At 38.4% G+C, this 26,686-nt stretch overlaps 1 protein-coding gene across 1 annotated transcript in view; it reads left to right on the top strand.

Moving 5' to 3' along the window:
• Positions 1 to 26,686, top strand: part of L3MBTL4 (L3MBTL histone methyl-lysine binding protein 4) — a 554,392-nt gene that overhangs the window by 321,028 nt on the left and 206,678 nt on the right. The window contains exon 13 of the mRNA XM_089304912.1: positions 4,097 to 4,211. Coding sequence (XP_089161038.1) covers positions 4,097 to 4,211 — 115 coding nt within the window. The remainder of the gene's footprint in view (positions 1 to 4,096; positions 4,212 to 26,686) is intronic.

Raw genomic sequence — 26,686 nt, 5'->3', positions numbered from 1 at the left:
GAGGGCAAGTCTTAGTGTAGGCATTGGGCCAGAGGTGATCAGCAGAGCAGAAGGACAGGGCCAGCTTGGATAGTTGAAAGCTTCATGGCTATGCTAAGGAGTCAGTCCCTGTATTGTTATAGATTGATCTAACCCTTAAATTTCTGAGTTATTTTACCAGTCACTAATAATCAATATGTTTAATGTTAATACCATCAGGAAGTATTATTGTCTGTTTAAGGAAAAGAACCTGAGACAGTGGTTGATTTAGTGATGTGACTTCTGTTTTGTAATTAATCAAAGTAGGAACAAGAGTGATGTCTATGTTTACTTTCTGCAATCCCAAATACTGGGCTGTGTGTGTGTGTATGTGTGTGTGTGTGTGTGTGTGTGTGTGTATATATATATATGTCCATATATATATGAAGATTTGGTTTTCAAAAATGATTGCTTTCTAAAAGGAGCCTTGGTAAATGTCACTAAAATGTCGATCTCCTCTATTAACTTGACCATCTGGTCAGAATTTTTAAAATTGGATTTTTACTCCAGAGGTATGAAGATCCAAAGATATAAAAATATCTTTCATAAAGATGTATATGGGTACAGATTTTAATTATATATTCCTAGTTTAGATAGTCCTTTGGTGGGGATCACATCATTGGCCCAGGAGGGGCTATTTTTAATTCCTGTGCTTCCATCCTAAGTAATTAGAATTACTAATTCATGGGTTCAGAATTTTTTTGCACCAAATTAAATTATCTTACGAATTCTGCTTTCCCATGAACTTTTTGAAGTACCTTTGTGTACAGCCTTGGAGAGAATAATTTAATATTTTTTAATGAGCATGAGAGGAAAATATTGACTAGAGCATGTAAACACATTGTACCTACTACCAAAAAAAAAAAAAAAGAAGAAAAAAGAAAGAAAGAAAAGATGTTATCCTTTTACTTTCACTTCTAGACTCAATTCCATAGTGAGAGTCCCTGCACAATATCTGAAATAGAATGGCCTGTCTTCTTGAAGCAGGATCCTGCTTTAATTTGTTTGACCTGTCTTGTTTGTGCTTGGAGATGGATTTCTTGCTTTTGAAACATAAAAGAGCACTGAAAATCTAAAGGGGGAAGGATATTAAAATTAGATAGGTTGAAATATTAAATAAAGTTTGGGAAATTGTCCTTACTTCATCTTATTCCATGGTACAGACTTAACACAGCTTCTCTCCAAATCCAAAGTAGTAGGCCTCATTTTATAAAAGAATGGCAGGTTTGCCTTACCACTACTAGAATGTGTAGTTGCCTGGTCATCACAGTAGTGAATGCTGCAATGTCACCCTAAGTAAAATATAGGAAAACAGCAGAACAGCCACATGTGACGGACAGTACCTGAATTCAGAAATATTTAAAATACTTTATTTAGATGTAGTTTACAAATGATAAAATGTACAGGTCTGAGAGCTTTTGAAAAGTGTATATCCTGTATATACCACCCCAATCAATATCTGAAATATTTCCAACAGCACTCAAGTTTCCTGTATGCTCTTGGTGTAGCCATCTCTCCTTCTAAACCTCCAGAGACCTGATTTCTGTTGCTTCTTGCATGGAATTACACAGTGTATATTCTTGGGATCTGCCACTTTACTCAACATGATGTGTTTGGTCCCATGATCATATGTGGATACTCTATCCCTTTTTATTGCTAACTAGTATCCCTTTCATGGAACCGTTGTTTGTGAATGGATATGTACCTGCTATTGCGTATGGATTTGGGTTGTTTCCAGGTTTTTTCTATTGGCAATAAAATCACAACAAATACTTATTTACTCAAATTTGTCTTTTCACCTTTGTTTTATTGTCTTTGCTAGGGGTCACAGGATAGGCACAAGTTTAATATAAAGAAAGTAGTGAAACATTTTCTGAAGTGGTTATGCGACTTTTTATCCTTGTTGACATTGAATACTGTTCCAGGAACCCAGTGGCCTCACCAATACCTGATATTGTTAGTCATACAATTTAAAGAATTCCAGTGCAGTAGTATCTCATTTTAGTGTCTCTGATGAATAGTGATGTTGAGATTTTTAAAAATTTGCTTATTGATCACTCACATTTTTCAAAGTATCTATGTTTTGCATATTTTAAATTGGATTGTTTGTGAAATCTTTGGTCAGAAAATTATACTGCAGTGTCTGTGGCTTTCTTTATTTTTTTCTTAATGAATTTGAAAGACAAGTTTTTGGTTATGGATAAAATAGAACTTATTAAGTCTTGTTTGGGTAGTGCTTTCTGTGTGGTAAGACATCCTTGAATAGCCCAGAATCATAAGGATTTTATGTTGAGTTTATTTCTTAGGTTTTAAAGTTTTAGTTTCATCTTAAAGTCAGTGATTTATTTCAAAATCTGTATGTGAAGTAGAAATCATCTCTCTCATTTTGTTCACTTATGGATATCTAGCTTAGAAAGCACAATTTGTTGAAAAGACTGTCATTTCCATGTTGAATATTTGTCATAGTTGTTGAAAATCAGTTGACTGTCTATATGAAAACATGTATGTAAATGGATTAATATAAATATATAAGTGTATGTACAAGTGAGTCAATTTATGTATGTGATTCAATTGTCTTAGGATGACATTAAGGGTTCATCCAAGGTGTTCTCTATTACTTGGAGATTATGTTTCTGTTCTACCTTTTGTCCAGCATCTCTTAACTAGTCACTGCATATGTTTTACCCAGTTTTATTCTTATTACTGTGAAAGGGCACTCTGTTATGGGAAGAAGCAGAAGTCTGGTAGAAATATACTTTTGAAAATTATTCCTCAGATATTAGCTCCCAAACTTTTGCATGTGTCTGATTCAGCTGGAGGACTACTACACAGAAATGGGTGGGCCCCACTCTTTTGAACTTGTGATTCAGTAGAATTGAGGTGAGGCTCCAGAATTTGCCTTTTCTAACACCTGACCAGGTGAGGAGATGTTGCTGTTCTGGGAGCTGTACTTTGAAACTAATTTGCTCAGGAAAATGAGTTTTGGGAGTTTATTTGAGACTTCATATATACAGATTTTACTTTGCCTTTTTTTGGCCCTATGTTTTGCTAGATAGATTTATATTTCAGTTGGTTTATTATAGTGATAAACATCTTGATGTTTTTGTTCAAAATATGATTTCCAAAAAACTTTAAGGAGTTGTTTTACATTGGAAAAGATAAAGTTCCAATTTAATTGATAGTCAAAACCAGAAAATAAGAGAACAAGTAGAGTTATTTAGTAATGAACTCTTTCCATTCTTCATTTCCTGCACAAATATAATTAGCTTTTTATCCAGGTATTAAACTTCTGGAACATGAAATTTGTTACATATAAAAATAAATATTTGATTTTTTTTCAGAAATTTGGCTTTACTTTAATTATTCTTAGACCTATGTGTATACATATGTATGTTTGTTTTGTAGATAAGATACAAAACACTGACAAATTACTTTGTTCAAACAGGATTACTGGACCCAGGCTCTATCTTTTCCTTGGAAGATTTCCTGAGAGTTTACACTTTGTCCTTTAATAGCTACTAAGATAGCTATCAAAATCCACATATACACTAGTCTATTTTGTCTGCTGTCTTTGCTGCATTTGGTCTGTCTCTCCTCATTTTTGAAGATTTAGGAACTTATACCTTCTGTATACTCTGACCCATGCATTTTATCCTAGCACAAGGATTATACTGATGTCAAGTTGGTGACTCTTGTTGATGATGCTGACATTTCTTACAGTAGCTCCCAGGACAATTACCCAGGACAGGAAGTGTCTGTCTTCTCAACAGTGTTAGAATAGTTGTCTTAGTTTAAAAAATGGATTGGTCTTACCCCTTATAATTCAAAAATAACTGGAAATCTTTTATTTACCAATCTTTTTCTTTTTCTTGAAAACTTGTTTTAATAGCTTTTGATTGCTACATTAGAATGCTGTGTAGGATACTACATTTTGAATATTGTCTCAGATGCAAAATGTGATTAATAAAATTTTAACTTGAGCATAAGAGATCCGTTTTGAAGTATTTTGATACAGGGATAGTGAAATCTAAATACTAATAATTACTAAATACTAATAATCCAAAACTCATGTTAACAGGTTCATTTTGATGGTTGGGACCATAAATATGACTACTGGATAGAAGCAGACAGCCCTGATATTCACCCTATTGGATGGTGTGATGTGACTGGGCATCCCCTGGAAGTGCCATGTAGTGAGTATTTTGCTCTATTGTTGGTTTTTAAATGCTTAGCCTGAATTCGAGCCTAAAGTTGCTTACTCATGTCATTATAGGCATTTGAAAGCCTAATATCAGTAGGTAAACTAATTACTCATCACTACAGCTACACTGAAAGCCAGTTATTCACAAGCAAGCCTCAGAGGACATGCTTTATATAAATAAAAAGTAATAATCACTATAAATTATTTTGAGGGTATTTTCTAAAGGAAACTTTATTTTTTGTATTTTAGTTTGGAAAGCTGAGTCAGCATGTCTAAATACACCTGATTTTGGTCATTGCTTTTGGCTGAAGTCAGCTTTATTTTAACATCCCATATTAATTTTATTGTATACATTAGAATGTAAAAAGTTTTCAGAAAAGAAAACATTTCAAATATTTTATATTTCAGTCATTAAGAAAAAATTAGTTACAAAAAAGCCCTATTTTATTAGTATCTTCATTATAGCTGCCTTTCTGGTTTAACTTAAGGAGGAAATTAAGCACTCTAAATTCTAATGAGCCTTGAACCAAAATATCTTATTCTTTTGTCTGAAGGAGTCCTCTGATCTGATTAGGCTGACATGACTAATAACTAGTTCCAGACATAAATGCAGACATTCTCCATTCTTCTGTTTGTTTTGTTCCCTCACTGCTTCTCTTTTTCTCCCTCTGGCTTCTGAAGATGAAGCTAGAATGCTATTCTGTTAATGAGGGTGCTGTACATTGAGCCAGCCTAATACTGATGCGTGAACCTTAGACCTAAAAGACTAACTACTTCTAGAAAGAATTCCTTAATGTTCTGTAAAAGTGAGAAGAATCCCTGACCCACTATTGGACAAATTGTTTTTACATTGGGCTGATTCCTCAAACACAATCAATTGGATGAAAATCCTTGTTTAATTTATGGGTATTTATTTGCAAACTTAGCATCTTTATACAGAGAATGCAAAGCCCAGGAGGCTGCAGCCAGCACTCCGTGGGAGGATTCCAGGTAGTGAAAAGTGTCTGTGTTTGTTTTTCCCTGGCTCCACTTTTTATTCTCCATGATTCCACACTCCAGGCATGACAGGGAGGTGGTTTTCACTTGATGTTAACCACCTGCTCTGGCTCATCCCCAGATAGCCAGCCTTAACCCAGTAACTTTGTCACCTAGGAATGATGGCAGCTGGGGTAGAGATCGGTAGATAGATTATGGCAGTTAGAGGGTTAGCTGTCTTCACTCCATCTCACCCCCTCTCTTGCTTACCTGTCAAGCTGCCCACCTCACTTATCTACAGAATGTTTCAAACATCCCAAAGTCTATGAATAAAACCCAAACTGCTTCTCAAGTGAAAACTTGATCTTTCCACTGTAATTCCTACCTGCTTCCTAAGTTTCTTCTCCTTGCAGAGTCATTCAAGGCTCCACTCCTTTCTTGTCCTTTCTGTAAGCCATACACACCATCAGTCACCACATCCTGCTGTCTCTTAATTTACCCAGAGTTCATCTTGGGTTCCCACTCCCCTTCTCAATGCCATTCTGTTATTTTGAGCTTTCTCATCATAGTTACAGATAATCTGCAGAATGTGGTCTTCAGTGCTTGATTTTGTTATAAATTTGTTTAGATTTTGTTATAAATTTGTTTAGATGATTCATTATTAATATGGCTTAGTATATGTTGCTTGGTTAACCCTATGGTTGTGCTTATGCATACCTGAGTCATAATGTTTATATCTTACTGATTTTTAAATACCTAGATTTTACAGCATCCTTGTGATATGGCTTGGTGTGTATTGGTCATGCCCATAATGTGAAAGCAAGCACACATACGCACATGTGCACTCACACACACATGCATGCATGCACACCATCCCACTCCAAAATCACTCCTGTTCTTTATTTATGTGCCACTGAATCCTTTCTCAACTGGAGAGTAGAAACAAATGGTTGTTCTAGGTATTCAGACAAAAAGAAGTTTGAGGGTCTGGCACTGACTGTTGCCATAGCTTTATGACTGTCGTTTTCCATTTCTTTCCTGAAATAGCCTGTGTACAACCCAAAAGTCATTCTCTCCAATCTTAAAATTTGTCATTGGGACCAAGCTCTAGATCCCTTTATGTGTACACAATACCCCTCATAATCTATACTTTATAGCTGTGCCTGAATCTTCCAATCTTTTTCTCTAAAAATCCTTCATGTATATCAAACAGATACACTCTTAGAAACTTGAATGTCAGCTTCCTAAGGTTCTGCAGACAATACACCACCTTTCCATTACTTTGCTCCATATCTTAGCTCTCTTTACATAGAAATGATACCCCTCAGTTGGTGTCGAATCCCTGTGGGCTGAGGAATTGACGGGAGTAATGTCTCTATAATATAAACTATATGTAGATACTTGACTTTTCTCCTAAGCAAATATTATATGGATAATACTTGTACAACCCACCATATCAAATAATTTTCATTTCTGAGTGCTATTTTCAGTCAAAGCATTGATCTTATAATACAAAATAAACTTTTCCTACTATAGTGTTGAGTATTCTGTGATCAAATATCAAAATAATTGGATCTTTGTAATTAGATCTATAAAACAACAGTTTTTTATCACAAATGAACAGGTTAGGTAATTGGCCAACATTAATTTCCAGATATTTTCACTTTCATATCATTTTTGGATTCTGTTTTGTTGTCATTGTTATTGTTGTTGCATTTCTATAACTTAACAAGCACTTTTGGTACTTTTACTACAGTTTTGGTGAGTAAACACTGTAAAGACCACTTAAAGTTTAGAGCCAAAGAAATCTTAGAGATTGTCTAATCTAGTCCATCATTTTATAGTGGTAGGCTTGACGTGAAATTTATCTGTTTTATTGATTTGCATTAGTGATTTTTTAAAAAGTGGTCACAGTAATTTGCCAGTGATGTTTATATGACAATAAGAATAATCAAAGAAAATATGACGTAGATGGCTTTTTTTCTGTTATTTTCATGTGTTTTTCTTTGTTAAGATTTTTCACCTCTTTTTTTTTAACTTTTATTTAATGAATATTAATTTCCAAAACACAGCTTATGGATTACAATGGCTTCCCCCCCATAACGTCCCTCCCACCCGCAACCCTCCCCTTTCCCACTCCCTCTCCCCTTTCATTCACATCAAGAATCATTTTCAATTCTCTTTATATACGGAAGATCAGTTTAGCATACATTAAGTAAAGATTTCAACAGTTTGCACCCACATAGAAACACAAAGTGTAAAATACTATTTGAGTACTAGTTATAGCATTAAATCTCAATGTACAGCACATTAAGGACAGAGATCCTATATGAGGAGTAAGTGCACAGTGACTCCTGTTGTTGACTTAACAAATTGACACTCTTGTTTATGGCATCAGTAATCACCCTAGGCTCTTGTCATGAGTGGCCAAGGCTATGGAAGCCTTTTGAGTTCACTGACTCTGATCATATTTAGACAAGGTTGTAGTCAAAGTGGAAGTTCTCTTATCCCTTCAGAGAAAGGTACCTCCTTCTTTGATGGCCCGTTCTTTCCACTGGGATCTTACTTGCGGAGATCTTTCATTTAGGTTTTTTTTTTTTTTCCCCCAGAGTGTCTTGGCTTTCCATGCCTGAAATACTCTCATGGGCTTTTCAGCCGGATCCGCATGCCTTAAGGGCTGATTCTGAGGCCAGAGTGCTGTTTAGGACATCTGTCATTCTATGGGTCTGCTGTGTATCTCACTTCCCATGTTGAATCGGTCTCCTCCGGAGCGGCCATTGGGGGGTGAATCAACGGAAAAGGAAGACCTTTCTCTGTCTCTCTCTCTCTCACTGTCCACTCCCTGTCAAAAAAAAAAAAAAAAGAGTGAAATCACACAGCTGATTATTAATGAGTAAAACTAAACCTTGATGGCTATTGTGACTGTAAAGAGTGTACGGAACACTGCAGCCTCCCTAGAATGGAGCTGAATGGCTCAGAAGGGCACTGTGGACCTGAAAAAGAGGCAGCCACTCACCTCTTGAGAGATGGAAGTGTCCAAGCACAAGCAAAATTGGAACTTTGGAACTTGTTGGTTCTTATGCAAATTAGAATTTATTAAGATTTTATAACTTTTGGGGTCAGCGCTTTGACACAGCAGATGAAGCCACCGCCTGCAGTGCCAGCATCCCATATGGGTGCTGGTTCGAGTTCTGGCTGCTCCACTTCTGATCCAGCTCTCTGCTATGGCCTGGGGAAGCAGTGGAAGATGGTCTAAGTCGTTGGGGCCCAGCACCCGTGTAAGAAACCTGGAAGGAACTCCTGGCTTCTGGCTTCGACCTGACCCAGCTCTGGCCGTTGTGGCCATTTAGGGTGTGGACCAGTGGATGGAAGACGTTCCTTCTTTCTCTTTCTCTCTCTCTCTGCCTCTGCCACTCCATAACTCGGCCTTTCAAATAAGTAAATCTTTAAAAAAATTATAACTTTCTAAATAGATTATAGTCTCTTTAGTTTTTCTAATGCCATTTAATCTCATTGAAGAAACATAGCCAAATAAAGTACATGCTATAGCTTCCAGCTTCTGCAGGAAAACTTAGGTAGTAAATTTTGACCATGACCATAATCTTTAATCACTAAAGCCCATTGTGAGTTCCTGGGAAGGTAACTAGATAAGCTGTTGAGAATGAAAATGTCAGTGTTCCAGTTCAGCTGGGAGGAGCCCAGTTTGTGTGACAAGGTGACCACAATTTCCTCTTCACTGCCCTTCCTAATGAAAGACACTTGGCTTAAATTCACCCCTTTTTCCTGCTAGTGGAATGTGCTCTCCTTTTCTTATGAGGATGTGATTTGTCTGTTTTACTGGACCATCCTTCATGGTGGACTGTTCTACAGTTACAATCAAAACTGAACATGAAATATTTGGCACTGTTGAGTTGTCATGATCTTACCATCATGCTGTGTGTACCTTGGGTGTTCTTAAAAAGATATCAGAACATCAGAACCAAAGGCCATCCTACCTTGATTATCTAACTGGATTGGCTTTGGGCAATCTTTTCAGTTCCACCATTTAGAAAGTGTAATCCCAGTTATGTTTGATATTGTGCTTCTTTCAGTAGAGCTCATTGTTGGCTATTTTCTCACAGATTCCTCACCCCATTGAACTGTGGGATGTCTGGTATTTCTTGATTTGAAAGTTACCAAAGATTGAGAAGTGAGATGATGAACACTGGAGTCAGAAAGACTTCGATTTAAACTTCCATTCTGCTCTAACTCTGGGCACATCCCTGTATATTTGCAGGATCTCTTTGCAGGCCCATGAGATTAAACACAAGAGTGGCTACTTGTCTGGTGCACGGTGTCCTTCACTGAAGAACAGGGATGGAGCAAAGAGCACAGGCATATTTGCTTCCCAGGCCATACTGCTTATTAATTCAGAAAATTTGCAGTTGATTTTATTTCACAAAACTTATACAACCAGAATGGTTTTTTCCTGGATACTTGTAATCATACAGTAAACAAAGGTTCTGCTGATTGCTAAATGAATATTGACAAACATTTGAATGGTTCATAATACTTAGAATTATTTACACATAAGCTGTGCAGGCCCCATAAACCAAATTCAGCTGAGAACTAGTTCTTTAAAAAAACATCTGAATACGCCATGAGTATATCCTCAGTGAAATAAAATCATTCTAAGTTGTTCAGTAGCTTTCTGTTGTCTACCAAATGCACAAAGCTCTTCACCCCTTAGGTTCTGTTCTAACTTTTCTTTATTTCTGATTAAGCATTGAAACTTTCTCCTGGCCTCCTCTCCCTTCTCTTCTTAGTCTAACCTGTTGTTGGAGAGGGTCTGTGACCCTAATGCCAGTCGCTTCCAGCATCTGCACAGACAAGATGAAGCCTTTTGCAGTCAAGTGCCAGCTCCTGTCCAAAACTCTGATGCCCTGGAGGAGCTAGATGGTCCTTCCTCTCTGTTGCCCCAATACTTTATCCTCTCTTCTGTTGTGGTAGCTAGGTCTTTCTTCCCAATTGTCATGGAACTCCCTGCAAAATTCTCTCTGTCACCTTGATGCACTGCACAGACTGGCCTGTGGCCACTACTCTGGCAGAGCATTCTCCTCTCTTGAGTTGGTTCGCTGAGCATCTGCCACAGTGGCCTTCTTGTGAGGTCTGTGCCCCACCCCCTCAACTGAGCTTGCACTTGTGCCACGGTTGCTCCCCATGGTCTTAGGCTTGGTTCAGACACTGCCTCCCAGAGATGTCTTCCCTGACCACACCTCCCCCAAACAACAATCCTGCTGTTCTCTAGCCCCTTCTCCTCTTTAGTTTTCTTCATGGCAGCTCTTCAAGATGGGCACAATAGTCTAAATCTTTTTGCCATGCTCTCACTGCTTCTTCCACATAAGACCATCTATCCTGTGATGGCAAGAACTGGATGATGCTGTTGGTTCTCTATTGCCCTGTGTGTAACACCTTGGCAGAACCGTGAGTGAGTGCAGACCCGGGAGTCAAGAGAAAGCAGATGAGTGAGTGAATGATCCTTTTAGACCATGAACCTCCCCAGAGTGGGGTTTCCCTATGATTTATTGTTCTTCCTTGGAGCCAGTGCTGGTGGCAAGTGCACACCCACCAGTGCTCATTTGGGGGGTCTAGAATGGAATGTGTCTGTTTCTCACCTTCCAGCTCTGTGGACACCAAGCTCCCTCCTACTGTGGACCCTGATGACTCAGTCATGCCCTCCACCCACTGCATGCATGGTGGACCCTCAGTGAGTGAGTGTCCAACTTCCAGTTGTTTTTCTGACTTCCTGCATTTTATAATGTAATTCTTCTATAAGTAATCCACCCTCCCTGCATCTCTAACCCTTGTTTTAAATACCCTTTTAGAAGTCAGAATTAGAATAAAATAATTGATCATGTGGAAATTCTTGTTAATGCTTTAAGCTAGGAATAAAAAAATGATAAAATAATAACATGCCTAGTCCCAGTTCCTCTAATATTGTAGATACAGCTTGAGACAAAAGGAGCATATTTTAATTAAATACAGATTTAGATGCAACACTTGGTAATTAATAGACTTTTCTCACCAGGGTACATATTATGTGCCTGTTCTGAAGTGACAAAGAGCTGACATGCAGTGACAAGATCTGGTAGGGTACAGAGTAGCTGGTGGCCACTGGGCCCTCCAGAGAGAGCCATGTGGAATGTGCTGGTATGTCCTGGGTGGGGAAACACCACATCATCTTAGGCTGGCTTCTTGTTTTGATGTGTACACCTCCCCTCTCTGTGCTGAGGAGAACAAAGCTGCTCTCTCAGCTCTGGTATAAAAATAGGCAGATGTAGGAGAGCTGATTAGATTCATCGTATCCAGAAGGGTGAGTCAACCCAAAGCAAATCCTTTCTTCTTGGGAGCCACCCAAGGTAGGGGTGGACAGTATGAAATGGACACAATGATGAGAGTTTGTCAGAGCTCATTCAGAGCCAAGGAAATGAAACGATGGGCATGGTTGTCTGGAAAGAAGTGGCTCTCTGGCCCTGGTCAGCATGCATTTACTGACTTGACCGGAGCCGTGTGGCCTGCACTGTTTTGATGAGACGTGACTCTCCACCTTACCCCTCAGTGTGAGAGGGTCCAGCCTGGGGCCAGGCCACCAGAAATGCCTTTGGGTTTCCAGAAAGAGACAATGTCCTCTGTTGTGCAGCACCAACATCTGAGAGGACAAAGGTGGCAGCGATGGAAACCAGATGGCATCACAGGGAAACCTCATTGTCCCCAGAGCCTCTGCAGCTGCCCTTGCCACTCATAGTCACCAGCAGCTCGCAGCAGAGCAGCTCTTTCCAGGGGAAAACAGAGCCTGATCTTTCATCGAAAAGAAACTCCCTGCTTGGCCTGTGGGAATGCTTAGGATTTTTTTTATTTTGTTAACTTTTATTTAATGAATATAAATTTCCGAAGTACAGCTTATGGATTACAATGGCTTCCCCCCCATAACGTCCCTCCCACCCGCAACCCTCCGCTTTCCCACTCCCTCTCCCCTTTCATTCACATCAAGAATCATTTTCAATTCTCTTTATATACAGAAGATCATTTTAGCATACATTAAGTAAAGATTTCAACAGTTTGCACCCACATAGAAACACAAAGTGTAAAATACTGTTTGAGTACTAGTTATAGCATTAATTCACATTGAACAGCACATTAAGGACAGAGATCCTACATGAGGAGTAAGTGCACAGTGACTCCTGTTGTTGACTTAACAAATTGACACTCTTGTTTATGGCATCAGTAATCACCCTAGGCTCTTGTCACAAGTTGCCAAGGCTATGGAATCCTTTTGAGTTCACTGACTCTGATCATATTTAGACAAGGTTGTAGTCAAAGTGGAAGTTCTCTTATCCCTTCAGAGAAAGGTACCTCCTTCTTTGATGGCCCGTTCTTTCCACTGGGATCTTACTTGCGGAGATCTTTCATTTAGGTTTTTTTTTTTTTTTCCCCCAGAGTGTCTTGGCTTTCCATGCCTGAAATACTCTCATGGGCTTTTCAGCCGGATCTGCATGCCTTAAGGGCTGATTCTGAGGCCAGAGTGCTGTTTAGGACATCTGTCATTCTATAAGTCTGCTGTGTATCCCACTTCCCACGATGGATCGTTCTCCTCCTTTTTTATTCTATCGGTTAGTATTTGCAGACACTAGTCTTCTTTATGTGATTCCTTTGGCTCTTAATCCTATCATTATGATCCATGTGAACAGAAATTGATCACTTGGACTAGTGAGATGGCATTGGTACATGCCACCTTGATGGGATTGAATTGGAATCCCCTGGTATGTTTCTAACTCTACCGTTTGGGCAAGTCAGCTTGAGCATGTCCCAAATTGCACATCTCTTCCCTCTCTTATTTCCACTCTTATATTTAAAAGTGATCACTTTTCAGTAAAGTTTCAACACTTGAGAATAACTGTGTATTGATTACAGTATTCAACCAAAAGTATTAAGTAGAAAAAACGAAAAAAAATACTAAGAGGGATAACATATTAAGTTGTTCATCACCAATTAGGGCAAGGGCTGATCAAGTCACCGTTTCTCATAGTATTCACTTCACTTTAACAGGTTTCCTTTTTGATGCTTGGTTAGCAAGAGCTGCTCAGGTCACTGTTTCTCATAGTGTCCATTTCACTTCAACAGGTTTCCTTCTTGGTGCTCAGTTATTTGTCACCGATCAGGGAGAACATATGATATTTGTCCCTTTGGGACTGGCTTAATTCACTCAGCATAATGTTTTCCAGATTCCTCCATCTTGTTGCAAATGACCAGGTTTCACTGGTTTTGACTGCTGTATAGTATTCTATAGAGTACATGTCCCATAATTTCTTTATCCACTCTACTGTTGATGGGCATTTGGGTTGGTTCCAGGTCTTAGCAATTGTGAATTGAGCTGCAGTAAACATTAATGTGCAGACATCTTTTTGTTTGCCAATTTCATTTCCTTTGGGTAAATTCCAAGGAGTGGTATGGCTGGGTTGAATGGTAGGGTTATCTTCAGGTTTCTGAGGAATCTCCAGACTGACTTGCATAGTGGCTTAACCAGTTTGCATTCCCACCAACAGTGGGTTAGTGTCCCTTTTTCCCCACATCCTCTCCAGCATCTCTTGTTGGTAGATTTCCTTTTTTTTTATTTTTTATTTATTTATTTTTTGACAGGCAGAGTGGACAGTGAGAGAGAGAGACAGAGAGAAAGGTCTTCCTTTGCCATTGGTTCACCCTCCAATGGCCGCCGCAGCCAGCATGCTGCGGCCAGCGCACTGTGCTGATCCTATGGCAGGAGCCAGGTACTTATGGTGGTCTCCCATAGGGTGCAGGGCCCAAATACTTGGGCCATCCTGCACTGCACTCCTGGGGCACAGCAGAGAGCTGGCCTGGAAGAGGGGCAACCAGGACAGAATCCGGCGCCCCGACTGGGACTAGAACCTGGTGTGCCGGCGCTGCAAGGCAGAGGATTAGCCTAGAGAGCCATGGCACCAGCAGTAGATTTCTGAATGTGAGCCTTTCTAACCGGGGTGAGGTAAAACCTCATTGTGGTTTTGATGTGCATTTCCCTGATTGCTAGTGATCTTGAACATTTTTTTTTCATGTGTCTGTTGGCCATTTGGATTTCCTCTTTTGAAAAATGTCTATTGAGGCCCTTGGCCCATCTCCTAAGTGGGTTGTTTGTTTTGATCTTGGAGTTTCTTTGTTTCTTTGTAGATTCTGGTTATCAACCCTTTCTCTGTTGCATAGTTTGCAAATATTTTTTCCCATCTGTCTGTTGCCTCTTCACTTTCCTGACTGTATCTTTTGAAGTACAGAAACTTCTCAATTTGATGCAATATCAAATGTTAATTTTGGCTTTGACTGCCTGTGCTTCTGGGTTCTTTTCCAAGAAGTCTTTGCCAGTACCTATATCTTGCAGGGTTTCTCCAATGCTCTCTAATAATTTGATGGTGTCGGGTCATAGATTTAAGTCTTTAATCCATGTTGAGTGAATTGTTGTGTAAGGTGAAAGGTAGGGGTCTTGCTTCATGATTCTGCACGTGGAAATCCAATTTTCCCAGCACCATTTATTGAATAGACTGTCCTTACTCCAGGGATTGGTTTTAGATCCTTGATCAAATATAAGATGGCTGTAGATATTTGGATTGATTTCTGGTGTTTCTGTTCTGTTCCATTGGTCTATCCATCTGTTTCTGTACCAGTACCATGCTGTTTTGATAACAACTACCATTTAGTATGCCCTGTAGTATGTCCTGAAATCTGGTACTGTGATACTTCCATTTTTGTTTTTGTTGTACAAGCTGCTTTAGCTATTCAAGGTCTCCTGTGTCTCCATACGAATTTCAGCATCATTTTTTCCAGATCTGAGAAGAAGGTCTTTGGTATCTTGATTGGTATTGCATTGAATGTATAAATTGCTTTTGGGAGAATGGACATTTTGATAATATTGATTCTTCCAATCCATGAGCATGGAAGATTTTTCCATTTTTTGGTATCCTCTTCTATTTCTTTCTTTAAGGTTTTGTAATTTTCATCGTAGAGATCTTTAAAGTCCTTAGTTAAGTTTATTCCAAGGTATTTGATTATTTTTGTAGCTATTGTGAATGGGATTGATCTTAGCAGTTCTTTCTCTGCTGTGGCATTGCCTGTGTATACAAAGGCTGCTGATTTTTGTTCATTGATTTTATATCTTGCTACTTTGCCAAACTGTTCTGTGAGTTCCAATAATCTCTTAGTTGAGTTCTTTGGGTCCCTAAATAAAGAATCATATCATATGCAAAGAGGGATAGTTTGAGTTCTTCCTTCCCAATTTGTATCACTTTAATTTCTTTTTCTTGCCTAATGGATCTGGCTAAAACTTCCGGAACTATATTGAATAGCAGTGGTGAGAGTGGGCATCCCTGTCTGGTACCAGATCTCAGTGGAAATGCTTCCAACTTTTCCCCATTCCATAGGATGTTGGCCATGGGTTTTTCATAAATTGCTTTTATTGTATTGAGGAATGTTCTTTCCATACCCAATTTGCTTAGAGTTTTCATCATGAACGGGTGTTGTATTTTATCAAATGCTTTCTCTGCGTCTATTGAGATAATCATATGGTTTTACTTCTGCAGTCTGTTAATGTGGTGTATCACGTTGATTTTTTTGCACACATTGAACCATCCCTGCATACCAGGGATAAATCCCACTTGGTCTGGGTAGATGATCTTTCTGATGTGTTGTTGCATTCTATTGGCCATAATTTTACTGAGGATTTTTGCGTCTATGTTCATCAGGGATATTAGTTCTAGGAGTTCCTGAAGGCATGGAGAGGGAGAAAGGATTAAAAGGCCTTTTTAGTGAGATACTAGCAGAGAACTTCCCGGGTTTGGAGAAGGACAGAGACATCCTAGTACAGGAAGCTCATAGAACCCCAAATAAACATGACCAAAAGAGATCCTCACCACAACACGTTGTAATTAAAGTCACCACAGTGAATGCTTAGGATTTATACATCAAAATAGCCCCTGAGTCTAGTGCCGAAGCCTCTCTGTGTGTGGCTCTCTGTCTTGACACCTGGCATGTGCTCACCTCACAGCCCTCTCAGAGCCACAGTGCCTCCTACCTGAAGCACATAGGGACATCTGGGTCCCTTCCATGTTCCACACCAGCTGTGTAGAAGCAGAAGTACAACCTGGACATGTTAATTTGGCTCCTGCCCTCTACTTTACTAGCCCCCTTTGCTATCTGCAAGTGGTAGGATCTTTTCCAGGAGATGCACCACTGCCCCTTAGTATACCTAAGGAAGAAAGCAGTGGTTCATTTTGGGCCTCCTTGCTTTATAGTACTTATAGGTGCCCACTCCAAATGCCAGCCTGAAGAAGGGTAAGAAAGGGAGGTAAATGTGAAAAAAGAAAAAGGGTGTGGGTGTCCAAACCTCTGTCTTCCTTTCACTTCTTGTTTGCTGCATTTCTTTCTTTCAGTTCTTTGAACCGAAACTTTCCACACCAAGACCTTTGTATACATTGCCTTCTATGTCCAGAACATTATATCTACTCTACTAAAGGATGACCCTTTCTCACTCTTTAGAATTAATTTCAAATGGTCTCTTCTTAGAGAGGCCTTCCCTGGCCATACTGCTTTCCATTACCCTGCTTGCTTTTCTTGATAGTGCAAATTACAATATGTTACTGTTTTAATTGTCATTGGTCCCTATGACAATATAAGCTTCATGAATGGAAGAAAAGTGAGTGGCATGTCTATCAGTGTTTCTCCAGAGACTGGCTTCCCAGGAACTTTATATATTCATCTCTATGTCTATGGTTAATTACTTATGCCAAATGGACTTACATCTCCAGAGGCCTCCTCTAGTTCTAGTTCTTTCCCACATTCTTTATGCAGTGAGTGAGTTCTTGAGGAGTAGCCATAGAATTAGCAGGGTCAAGTCTCATAGGACAGACATGGGTCCCAACAACCTCCATGACAGACAAAGGAAACATTCATAAAAAGAAAATTGACAAACCGAAAAATGAGATTTCCTAACTGGCTTCTATCTCTAAATAATTTTGTCATTTTTCCTAAGCTTCTTTTATATTTGGAAGCAATTTTAATACTTCATTGCAAAGTAAATTAAATGAATCATTATCATGAAATTGAAGAGTATATTAATAGAATAATAACACAAACTACATCAGTAATATATGTGTCGTCTTTATAATTTGCTTTAAAGGCCTTGAAAACAGTGCTACTTTATTTAACTATTAAACATAGACAAGCATAAAGGGTGTATCTTGATAAAAGAGATAACTCATTTTTATTCTCTTTGGTTCATTACACAGGATGACTTGTAAATACAACATATGGTTTGGTACATTGTTTATCCTGTTGAGTGAGATAAAATACTTAATCTACATTAAGAAATGAATGATTAATAAAGCTCTGTTTAATGAACATTTGGAGCTTTGTGGAATTAGAGAAATTTTACTCATTCAAAGATGAAAACTCACCTGTATTATAAAATAATAATTAATAAGATCATACATCAGATCTGGAGCAGTAAATATAATGATGGATGAATGACATTCATGTGAACAAGTAAATTGGTTAACTTAGCCAAGTAACAGCACATTTTTAGTTTGACTCTAATTTAGAGAGACTTTCATAAGCAACCTTGGTACTACTTGTTCTTCTAAAATACAGCAAGCAAGTAATCAGCAGTTTTAAGAGTCCCTGAGTACTCATTGACTTAATAGACAATTACAGCATATTCTGTTCAAAAAAGTTAGCTATTTTAGAAGTCTCTAATTACAGATTTATGTGATAGGCTTATCAAGAAAAAAATAATACATTTCAAAATGTACTTAAAGTCTTAATGATATTATTGGTTTTAAATATTCCTTGATGAAGTGCATGTCCTGTGTTTCTACCTTCTGTAAGTGTTGGGGCTTAATCATTTACTTTCTCCTAAAACCTGGTCTTTGAGTGCGAGAGCTTGCTCAGAAACATTCTGCAGATTTCATGCCCCTCATAGCCAGATAACCTAGTTCACTACCAGTCTGTAGTCGCAGTTGAGATGCAGTGTGGTGAGCAGTCTCACCTTCATTTGTTCAGACAGCAGTAGATGATATCATCTAAACAAGGCACAGCTCTATGCAGGTTTACAGACATTTACAACAGATATAATATACACTAACTTCTAAGTCACGACTTAGAGCTAAACAGATTCTCACCCTTTCCTGAAATATGACCCAGACCTGGTCATAGGTTTATGGAGGTCAGCATGTGGATGTACAGTAGAGATCCTGAGTTAGACAAGAAAGCTGCCAGGACTCATCTTTTCCATCTTTTCCACATCCGGTAACACCTTTCAGACATGGGGGGAGGAACCAGATTTGACTGTTGTATCCTTGCCTTGCGTTGTTCTGCAGTGCCAGGATAACAGCAACCATGAGCAGTTGACTCCCTGAAAATATTACCTGAAGAAAGGTTCTGTCATTACAGTGTTGCTCTGTAATTTAATAGATTTGTGTGGTGTCTGTAGTACACCAGCCTCTGTGCTCAGACTTGGAGAGTCCCGTGGGACAGTCTACACCGGTGGCCATGGTGAGGAAGGCACTGCGAAACCACAGTTGAGGAGGGTTGGGCCTGTGATCACCCACTGCTGCGGAGGGTTGGAGCATTGGGAGCTGTGGTGAAGACACTCAGCAGAGACAGCATGCAGCTGCTTTGGCTGTCAGAGGCAGAAGTGTTTGGTGTTAAGAGATGAGAATTCCGGCCGGCGCAGTGGCTCACTAGGCTAATCCTCCGCCTTGCGGCGTCAGCACACCGGGTTCTAGTCCCGGTCGGGGCACCGGATTCTGTCCCGGTTGCCCCTCTTCCAGGCCCAGCTCTTCGCTGTGGCCCGGCCGCGGCGGCCATTGGAGGGTGAACCAACGGCAAAGGAAGACCTTTCTCTCTGTCTCTCTCTCTCACTGTCCACTCTGCCTGTCAAAAAAAAAAAAAAAAAATTGAGATGAGAATTCCTCCTCTCAAAGGTGTCTTCTCTATCACAAAAAATAAATGCTAGAGAGGATGTGGAGGAAAAGGCATGGTTAAGCCCAGCTAGTCAGGATATAAAGTCACATAGCCATCATGGCAGCAGAACAGAGTTTCCTCAAGAAGCCAGAAACAGATCTGCCCTGTGATCCAGCATCCCCAACACTGGTATATCTCCAAAGCAGATGAAACCAGTATGACAAAGAGATTTCTACAGCTGCATGTTTATTTCAGTACTATTCACAATAGCCAGGATATGGAATCAACCTAGATACCCATCATCAGATAAACAAAAAAAGGAAATGCAGTATGAGGGGACAACTCAGAAAAAGGTAATGGAAAACAAGAATTAAGAAGTTTATTTTGGTACAAAAATTTTTGAAATCCATGTGTAATTTAAATAATGTGTATTTCCATGAACTTCCTCAGTACAAGGATTTCAATTTTTTTTCATCAAAATAAACTTAGTTTTCAATTCTATTTTTCCATAAACTTCTTGAAGTCTTCTCATATATACACATTGGAATATTATTCAGCTGTTAAAAAAGTGTCAATTGTAGCAACATGGATGGAGCTGGAGGATGTTATATTAAATAAGTCAGGCACAGAAAGAAAACTATTTTGTTTTCCCACTTAAATATGGAATCTAACAAAAAGGTCTCAAAGAAGTAGAGAACAGAATCCTGGCTCCATGAGCCTGGAAAAGGTGTGGGAAGGGAAAAATGAAGAGAGTATGATTAACTACAGGAGTGCAGTTGTATAGGAGTGTAGCTTCTGTAGACATCTCACAATAGCTAGTAGATAGGATTTTGAATGTTTCCAACACAAAGAATGATAACTGTGTAAGTGTTGGATAGCCAGTTGCCCTGGTCTGATCATTACACATTGTGCACATGCATTAGTATGCCTTAATCTTAAACTTCCAGCCTCCAGAATTGTGAAAGTAAATTCTTGTTGTTTACACACACACACACCCACACACAGAGCTGTCTCTATGGCAGTATATTTCATCAAAACTGGGAGTTCAAGGTGAGAATGGGAAGTGGGTGTGGGCAACTTCTGGTGTTAAACACAAACTTTGGAGTCTTAGCATCTCAAAATATATTTTATTCATTTGTTTTTCATGGTAAAAAAGACATAAAAGTACTTGATAGTTTTGCTTTATAAGTGGTTGTATCCTTAAATGACTCCTAGCAAAAACAGAGAATCAAATATTTTAAATGTAAAAGCCCCATTATGTTTTGCATTATGAAAGAGAGATGCTTGAAGATTATGGGTTTTTTTTTATTTTATTTTACTCTGCATTCTAAGCAACCAAGAATCAGGAAGTTGAAAATATATACAAATCTAAAAGTCAGTGAATGCTGGGTATGGTAAAGTTAAGAGAATTACAAAATTTTATAGTGTACTTGGGAACTAAGAGCTTTTGATTATGTTAACTTTTCATTTATGGTTTGAAACTCATTTTAAACTGAAAGTAAAAGATTATTTTTTCTTTAGTAAAACAGTAAGTTTCACTTCAATACGGAATGCTATAATTATAAGAAATGGCATAATATTTTCCACTGGTCTTTGGGTTAACAGCTCTCTGCACCTGTCCATCTAGCAACAGTGGCCATCAGTCTTTTCTTCTATTACCTACTCACAGGATTGCCAGATAAGGAGCTTGTCTTGCCAGGCATTGCAGACATAAAGTCAGAAGCACTGTGGCCAGCAGTAGCCTCTCCCCCCTGTATTGATGTTGCCTTATAGGCTGAACCTGTTGTAGTTCAATTTTCTGCTGCATCTCATCCACCCTGTAGCATTCTATAGCTTTAACTTTACCTGCATTCAGTTCTTCCAAGAAAACTTCCATGTTTAATGTTATTCCTACAATCACCAAACAGTTGGTTGTCAAGCAGGGGAGGCCACAGCTGCTTACAGAATACCACTTTTTCTTCTGAATTACCAACCCTCTCCTTCAAGACATTGTTCTCCTTGAATAACTCACAGTCTTCTTATTGCTGCTTTACTTGACTATTTTCATGAACACTAAAAGCTTTCATTGTCTCAAGGAATTGTAAAGAAATGTGGTTATGGAAGTTTTCATTCTTTAATGTTCAGTTTGCATGTTTTGCATTGACAAGAATATCCTCTGTCATTTTCTTTGAAGTCATCATTCTCTTTTATATGTCAGTGGGCCTGTTTTTCATGGAATTTATTAGAATAGGAGAATACTCTTTTATGTAATACCTCCAACAAAACTGTATAAAATGCCATGCAGTTAGGGAAAATTCTGTAGTACAGTGTAGCAACGTCTTGCTCTGAGGTTAGGTTCTAAGTTCAGAAAGCAAGGCAACAGATGTGTTTGGTCACAGTTACTGAACAGTGAGTCATTTTCCCCCATCCTTGAACTAGACATTTGGCAGGTACATTGGGTGAAGTCATTGGTGTGAGTGGAGAACTATGCTGCAAGAAAACCATGCTGCATTTTAAAATACAAAAACCATTACAAGTTCAGTACTGCTCACATTTGAGGAACACGTTAGCATACAGAAGATGAATAGCACTCTCTGACTCTCACCATGTGCACATGCCCAATTCCATCTCTGAATGATGTGATAGGCTCACCCTCACTTGGAGTTGCTCTGATACCTTTGTTTCCAGCCTTGTCTGCCCATGTGTGTGCCCCTGAATTGCACATATGCTGGAACACAATTCTATTCAGAGCAGATATTTGACTACTCTCGTGTGTATGGGCAATCCTTGCCATCTCTTGAAATTGGGAATAGTTGAGGGAAGAAAGTTGTGTATATAAGTAGACATATTTTGATTATTGTATAGAATATATATTAAATGGATTGAAGGAAGAAATAGCAGTATAATAATAGAAGTGCACTTCAGTATCCACTTTCTTTTTTATTTTTTTATTTTTTTAATCCTCTGAATTCTTGTTTTTGTTTTTGTTTTTGATTTTTTGTTTCTTTTGTTTTTTTAAACTTTTATTTAGTAAATATAATTTTCCAAAGTACAGTTTATGGATTACAATGGCTTTTTCCCCCCATAACTTCCCTCCTACCTGCACCCCTCCCATCTCCCGCTCCCTCTCCCATTCCATTCACATCAAGATTCATTTTCAATTATCTTTATATACAGAAGATCATTTTAGCATACATTAAGTAAAGATTTCATCAGTTTGCACCCACGCAGAACATGAAGTGTAAAATACTGTTTCAGTACTAGTTATAGCATTAATTCACATTGGACAACACTTTAAGGACAGAGATCCCACATGAGGAGTAAGTACACAGTGACTCCTGTTGTTGACTTAACAATTTGACACTCTTGTTTATGGCGTCAGTAATCTCCCTTGGCTCTTGTCATGAGTTGCCAAGGCTATGGAAACCTCTTGAGTTCGCTCACTTTGATCTTACTTAGACAAGGTCATAGTCAAAGTGGAAGTTCTCTCCTCCCTTCAGAGACAGGTGCCTCCTTCTTTGATGGCCCGTTCTTTCTACTGGGATCTCACTCACAGAGATCTTTCATTTAGGTGTTGTTTTGTTTTGTTTTGTTTTGTTTTGTTTTGTTTTGTTTTGTTTTGCCAGAGTGTCTTGGCTTTCCCTGCCTAAAATACTTTCATGGGCTGTTCAGCCAGATTCAAATGCCTTAATGGCTGATTCTGAGGCCACAGTATTGTTTAGGACATCTGCCATTCTATGAGTCTGCTGTGTATCCCGCTTCCCATGTTGGATCGTTCTCTCCCTTTTTAATTCTATCAGTTAGTATTAGCAGACCCTAGTCTTGTTTCTGTGATCCCTTTGACTCTTAGACCTATCAGTGTGATCAATTGTGAACAGAAATTGATCACTTGGACTAGTGAGATGGCACTGGTACATGCAATCTTGAAGGGATTGTATTGGAATCCCCTGGCACATTTCTAACTCCACCATTTGGGGCAAGTCCGATTGAGCATTTTATAAGACTTTTAAAAATTTATTTGAAAGGCAGTTACAGAGAGGTGGGGGAGGGAGAGACAGAGAGGAGCCAGGAGCTTCTTCCCGGTCTCCCATGTGGGTGCAGGGACCCAAGGACTTAGGCAATGCTCTGCTGCTTTCCTAGGCACATTAGCAGGGAGCTGGATCAGAAGTGGAGCAGCTGAGATCTGAATTGGTGCTCATATGGGTTGTTGGTGCTGCAGGTGGTAGCTTAACCTGTTGTACCACAATGCCAGTACCCCCACTTTGAATAGAATCACTGAAACAGAAAATCAGTAAAGAAACACTGGACTTGAATAACAGTATAATCCAAATGGACCTAACAGACATATACAGGATATTCCATCTAACAGCAACAAAATATAAATTCTCCTCAAACATACATGTAGCATTGCCTATGATAGATCATACATTGGTTCTTAACAAATTTAACAAGATTAATTAAGAAGAAAATATATTTAAGAAGATCAAAAACATCTTAAGTATCTTTTCTGACCATAGTGGTGCAAAACTAGAAGTTACTAACAGAAGGAATTTTGGAAAATTCACAAATGTGAAAATTAACACACTCCTCAACAACCACTATATAAATAAATTGAAAGGAAAATTTTAAAAAAATGTCTCTGGACAAACTAAAATGGAAACAACATATTAAAGTTTACTGGGTGCTGAAAAAGCAGTGCTAAGTGAGAGGTTCATGATGATAAATACCTATGTAAAGAAAAAAAGAAATATCTCAAGAAAACAACCTGATTCATATCTTAAGGAACCAGGAAAAAAATAACAAATTTACTTCAAAATCATCAGAATGAAGGACAAAATAAAGATCAGAGAATAAATAAATAAATATAGACAAGATAGACTAATGAGAAATATGATACCACAGAAATATAGAGCATTATGATACTATTATGAACCATTATATGCCAGCAAACTAGATAACTTAGAAAAAAAATGGTTGAATTTCCTTCCAACCTACTAAACCCAAATCATGAAGAAATAGAAAACTTGAACAGATTTATGAGTAAGGGGGTTGAATCAGAAATCAAAAATCAGAACAGCTTTGTGGTATAGTGGATTAAGATGCCGTTTCTCGTGTCAGCAATGTAATATTGGAGTGCTAGAGTCCTGGCTTCTCTGCTTCCTACTGAACTTGCTGCTGGGAAAGCAATGGAAGGTGGTCCAAGTCCTTGAGCCCTGCCACTCACATGGGAGACCTGGATGGAATCCAGAATCCTGGCTTTAGACTAGCTCAGTCCGGGCTGTTGAGGCCATTTGGGAAGTGAACCAGCAGTTGGATGATCTCTTTCTCTATCTCTTCCTGGCTCTCTGTCACTCTACCTTTCAAGTCAATAAATAAATCTTAAAAAAAAGATTATGCATCATAACTAAGTGGCATTTAGTCCTTTAGCCCTGGGATTCAAGAATGGGTCAAATATGTAAAGCAATAAACCAATAGATATACCATATTAGCAGAATGAAGGACAAAAACTGTATGATCATTGTAACAGATGCTGAAAAATAATGTGACTAATTTCAATATCCTTTCATAATAAAAATTATTAATAAGACAGATAGAGAAGGAATGTAATGCAAAATAATAATAAGTTATTTATGACAAAGCCATAGCTGAAATCATGGCCATAGTGAAAAGCCGTATGGTTTCTTCTAAGATCAGGAACAAGACAAGGATGCCTAGTTAGCAGAGTATTGGAAGTTTTATCCAGACAAGAAAAATAAATAAAAAGCATGCAAATTGTAAAGGAAGAAAAATTATCTGTGTTTGTAAATTACACGATCTTTATGTCAAATTTTCCATCAAATAAACTGTTAAAGCTAATAAATTAACTCAATTAAATAGTAGGATACAAAATCAACATACAAAAAACAGTTGAGGTTTTATACATTAACAATTAACTAAAAAGAAATTTAAAAAAATCCCTGGGCTGGCGCTGTGGCATAGCTGGTAAAACTGCCGCCTGCAGTGCCAGCATCCCTTATGGGCACCAGTTCGAGTCCTGGCTGTTCCACTTCCTATCCAGCTCTCTGCTATGGCCAAGAAAAGCAGTAGAAGATGGCCCAAGTCCTTGGGCCCCTGCACCCGCGTGGAAGATCCAGAAGAAACTCCTGGCTCCTGGCTTCAGATTGGCATAGCTCCAGCCAATTACAGCCAATTAGGGAGTGAACCAGTGAATGGAAGACCTCTCTGCCTCTCTGGCTCTCCTTCTCTGTGTAACTGACTTTCAAGTAAATAATAATTCTTTAAAAAAAGAAAAAGAAAACAATCCCATGTACAATAGCAACCAAAAGAATAAAATACTTGGCAATAAATTTAACCTAGAAGTTAAAAAGTCTATATACTGAAAACTATATAGATATTGATGAATGAAATTGTAGAAGACACAGATAAATAGAAAGATATTTGATACTCACAGACTGAAAGACAATGTTTTCTGAATGCTCATAGTTCTTAAATTGATCTATAGATCAGTTTAATACAGTGTAAAAATTCCAATGGCATTTTCACAGAAAAAGAAAACACGATCCTAAAACTAACTAGCCAAAGCAATTTTGTGAAAAAAGAACAAAATAGGAAATGTTGTATTCAGTTTTTGTACTATATTGCAAAACCATACTAATCAAAACAGTATGCTAATAGCATAAAAACACATAGCCCAGTGGAACAGAATAGAGAACCCAGAGATAAATCTACACATATACATTGGTAATTCAAAAAATTTAAGGAAAATTAAATTGAAAGACAAATTTATTTTGGTGCCCGCATTTTTGAAATTCTTCATAATACATATTTCCACAACCTTTTTGAAGACACTTCATATGATAACTAACCTTTGACAAGAATCCACAAGGAAGAAAGGGAGTCTTTTTAATAAATTGTGTTGGGAAAGCTGAATATCTACATGCAGAAGATTCTTGTCTTACAACACATAAAAAATTTACTCAAATGGCTTAAATGCTTAAATATAAGCCTGGAAACAACAAAACTCCTCCAGACAGCATAGGGATAAAGCTCCTTGACTTTGTATTTGACAGCGAAAGCACATGCAACATAAGCAACAGTAAAAAAGTGGGATGGCATCAAATTAAGTTTTGCCTACCAAAGGAAACAGTAAACAGTGAAGAGATAATCTACTGAACTGTAGAATATATTGTCCTAGTGTGCATCTAATAAGAGGTTAATATCTAAAATATATCAGAAGTCACACAACCCAATAACACAAAATCCACACATGATCAACAGATATATGGGATTTTTTAAATGATTTATTTATTTATTTAATTTGAAAGACAAAGTTATACAGGAAGAAAGAGAGCTTCTTTTTGCTGATTCACTTCTCAAATGGATCATGACTGAAGCTGGGAGCCAGAAACTTCATCTGAGTCTCCCATGTGGGTGACAGGGACCCAAGCACTTGGGCCATCTTCTGCGGCTTTCTTGGATGCACCAACAGGAAATTGTATTGGAAGTAGAGCAGCC

This window comes from Oryctolagus cuniculus, chromosome 10 (genome assembly GCF_051225735.1).
Source record: "Oryctolagus cuniculus isolate XC-2025 breed Fujian yellow rabbit chromosome 10, ASM5122573v1, whole genome shotgun sequence".
Classification (NCBI taxonomy): Eukaryota; Metazoa; Chordata; class Mammalia; order Lagomorpha; family Leporidae; genus Oryctolagus; species Oryctolagus cuniculus.
Note: the sequence above shows the minus strand (reverse complement) of the source record. Positions and strands in the feature narration are given on the sequence as shown.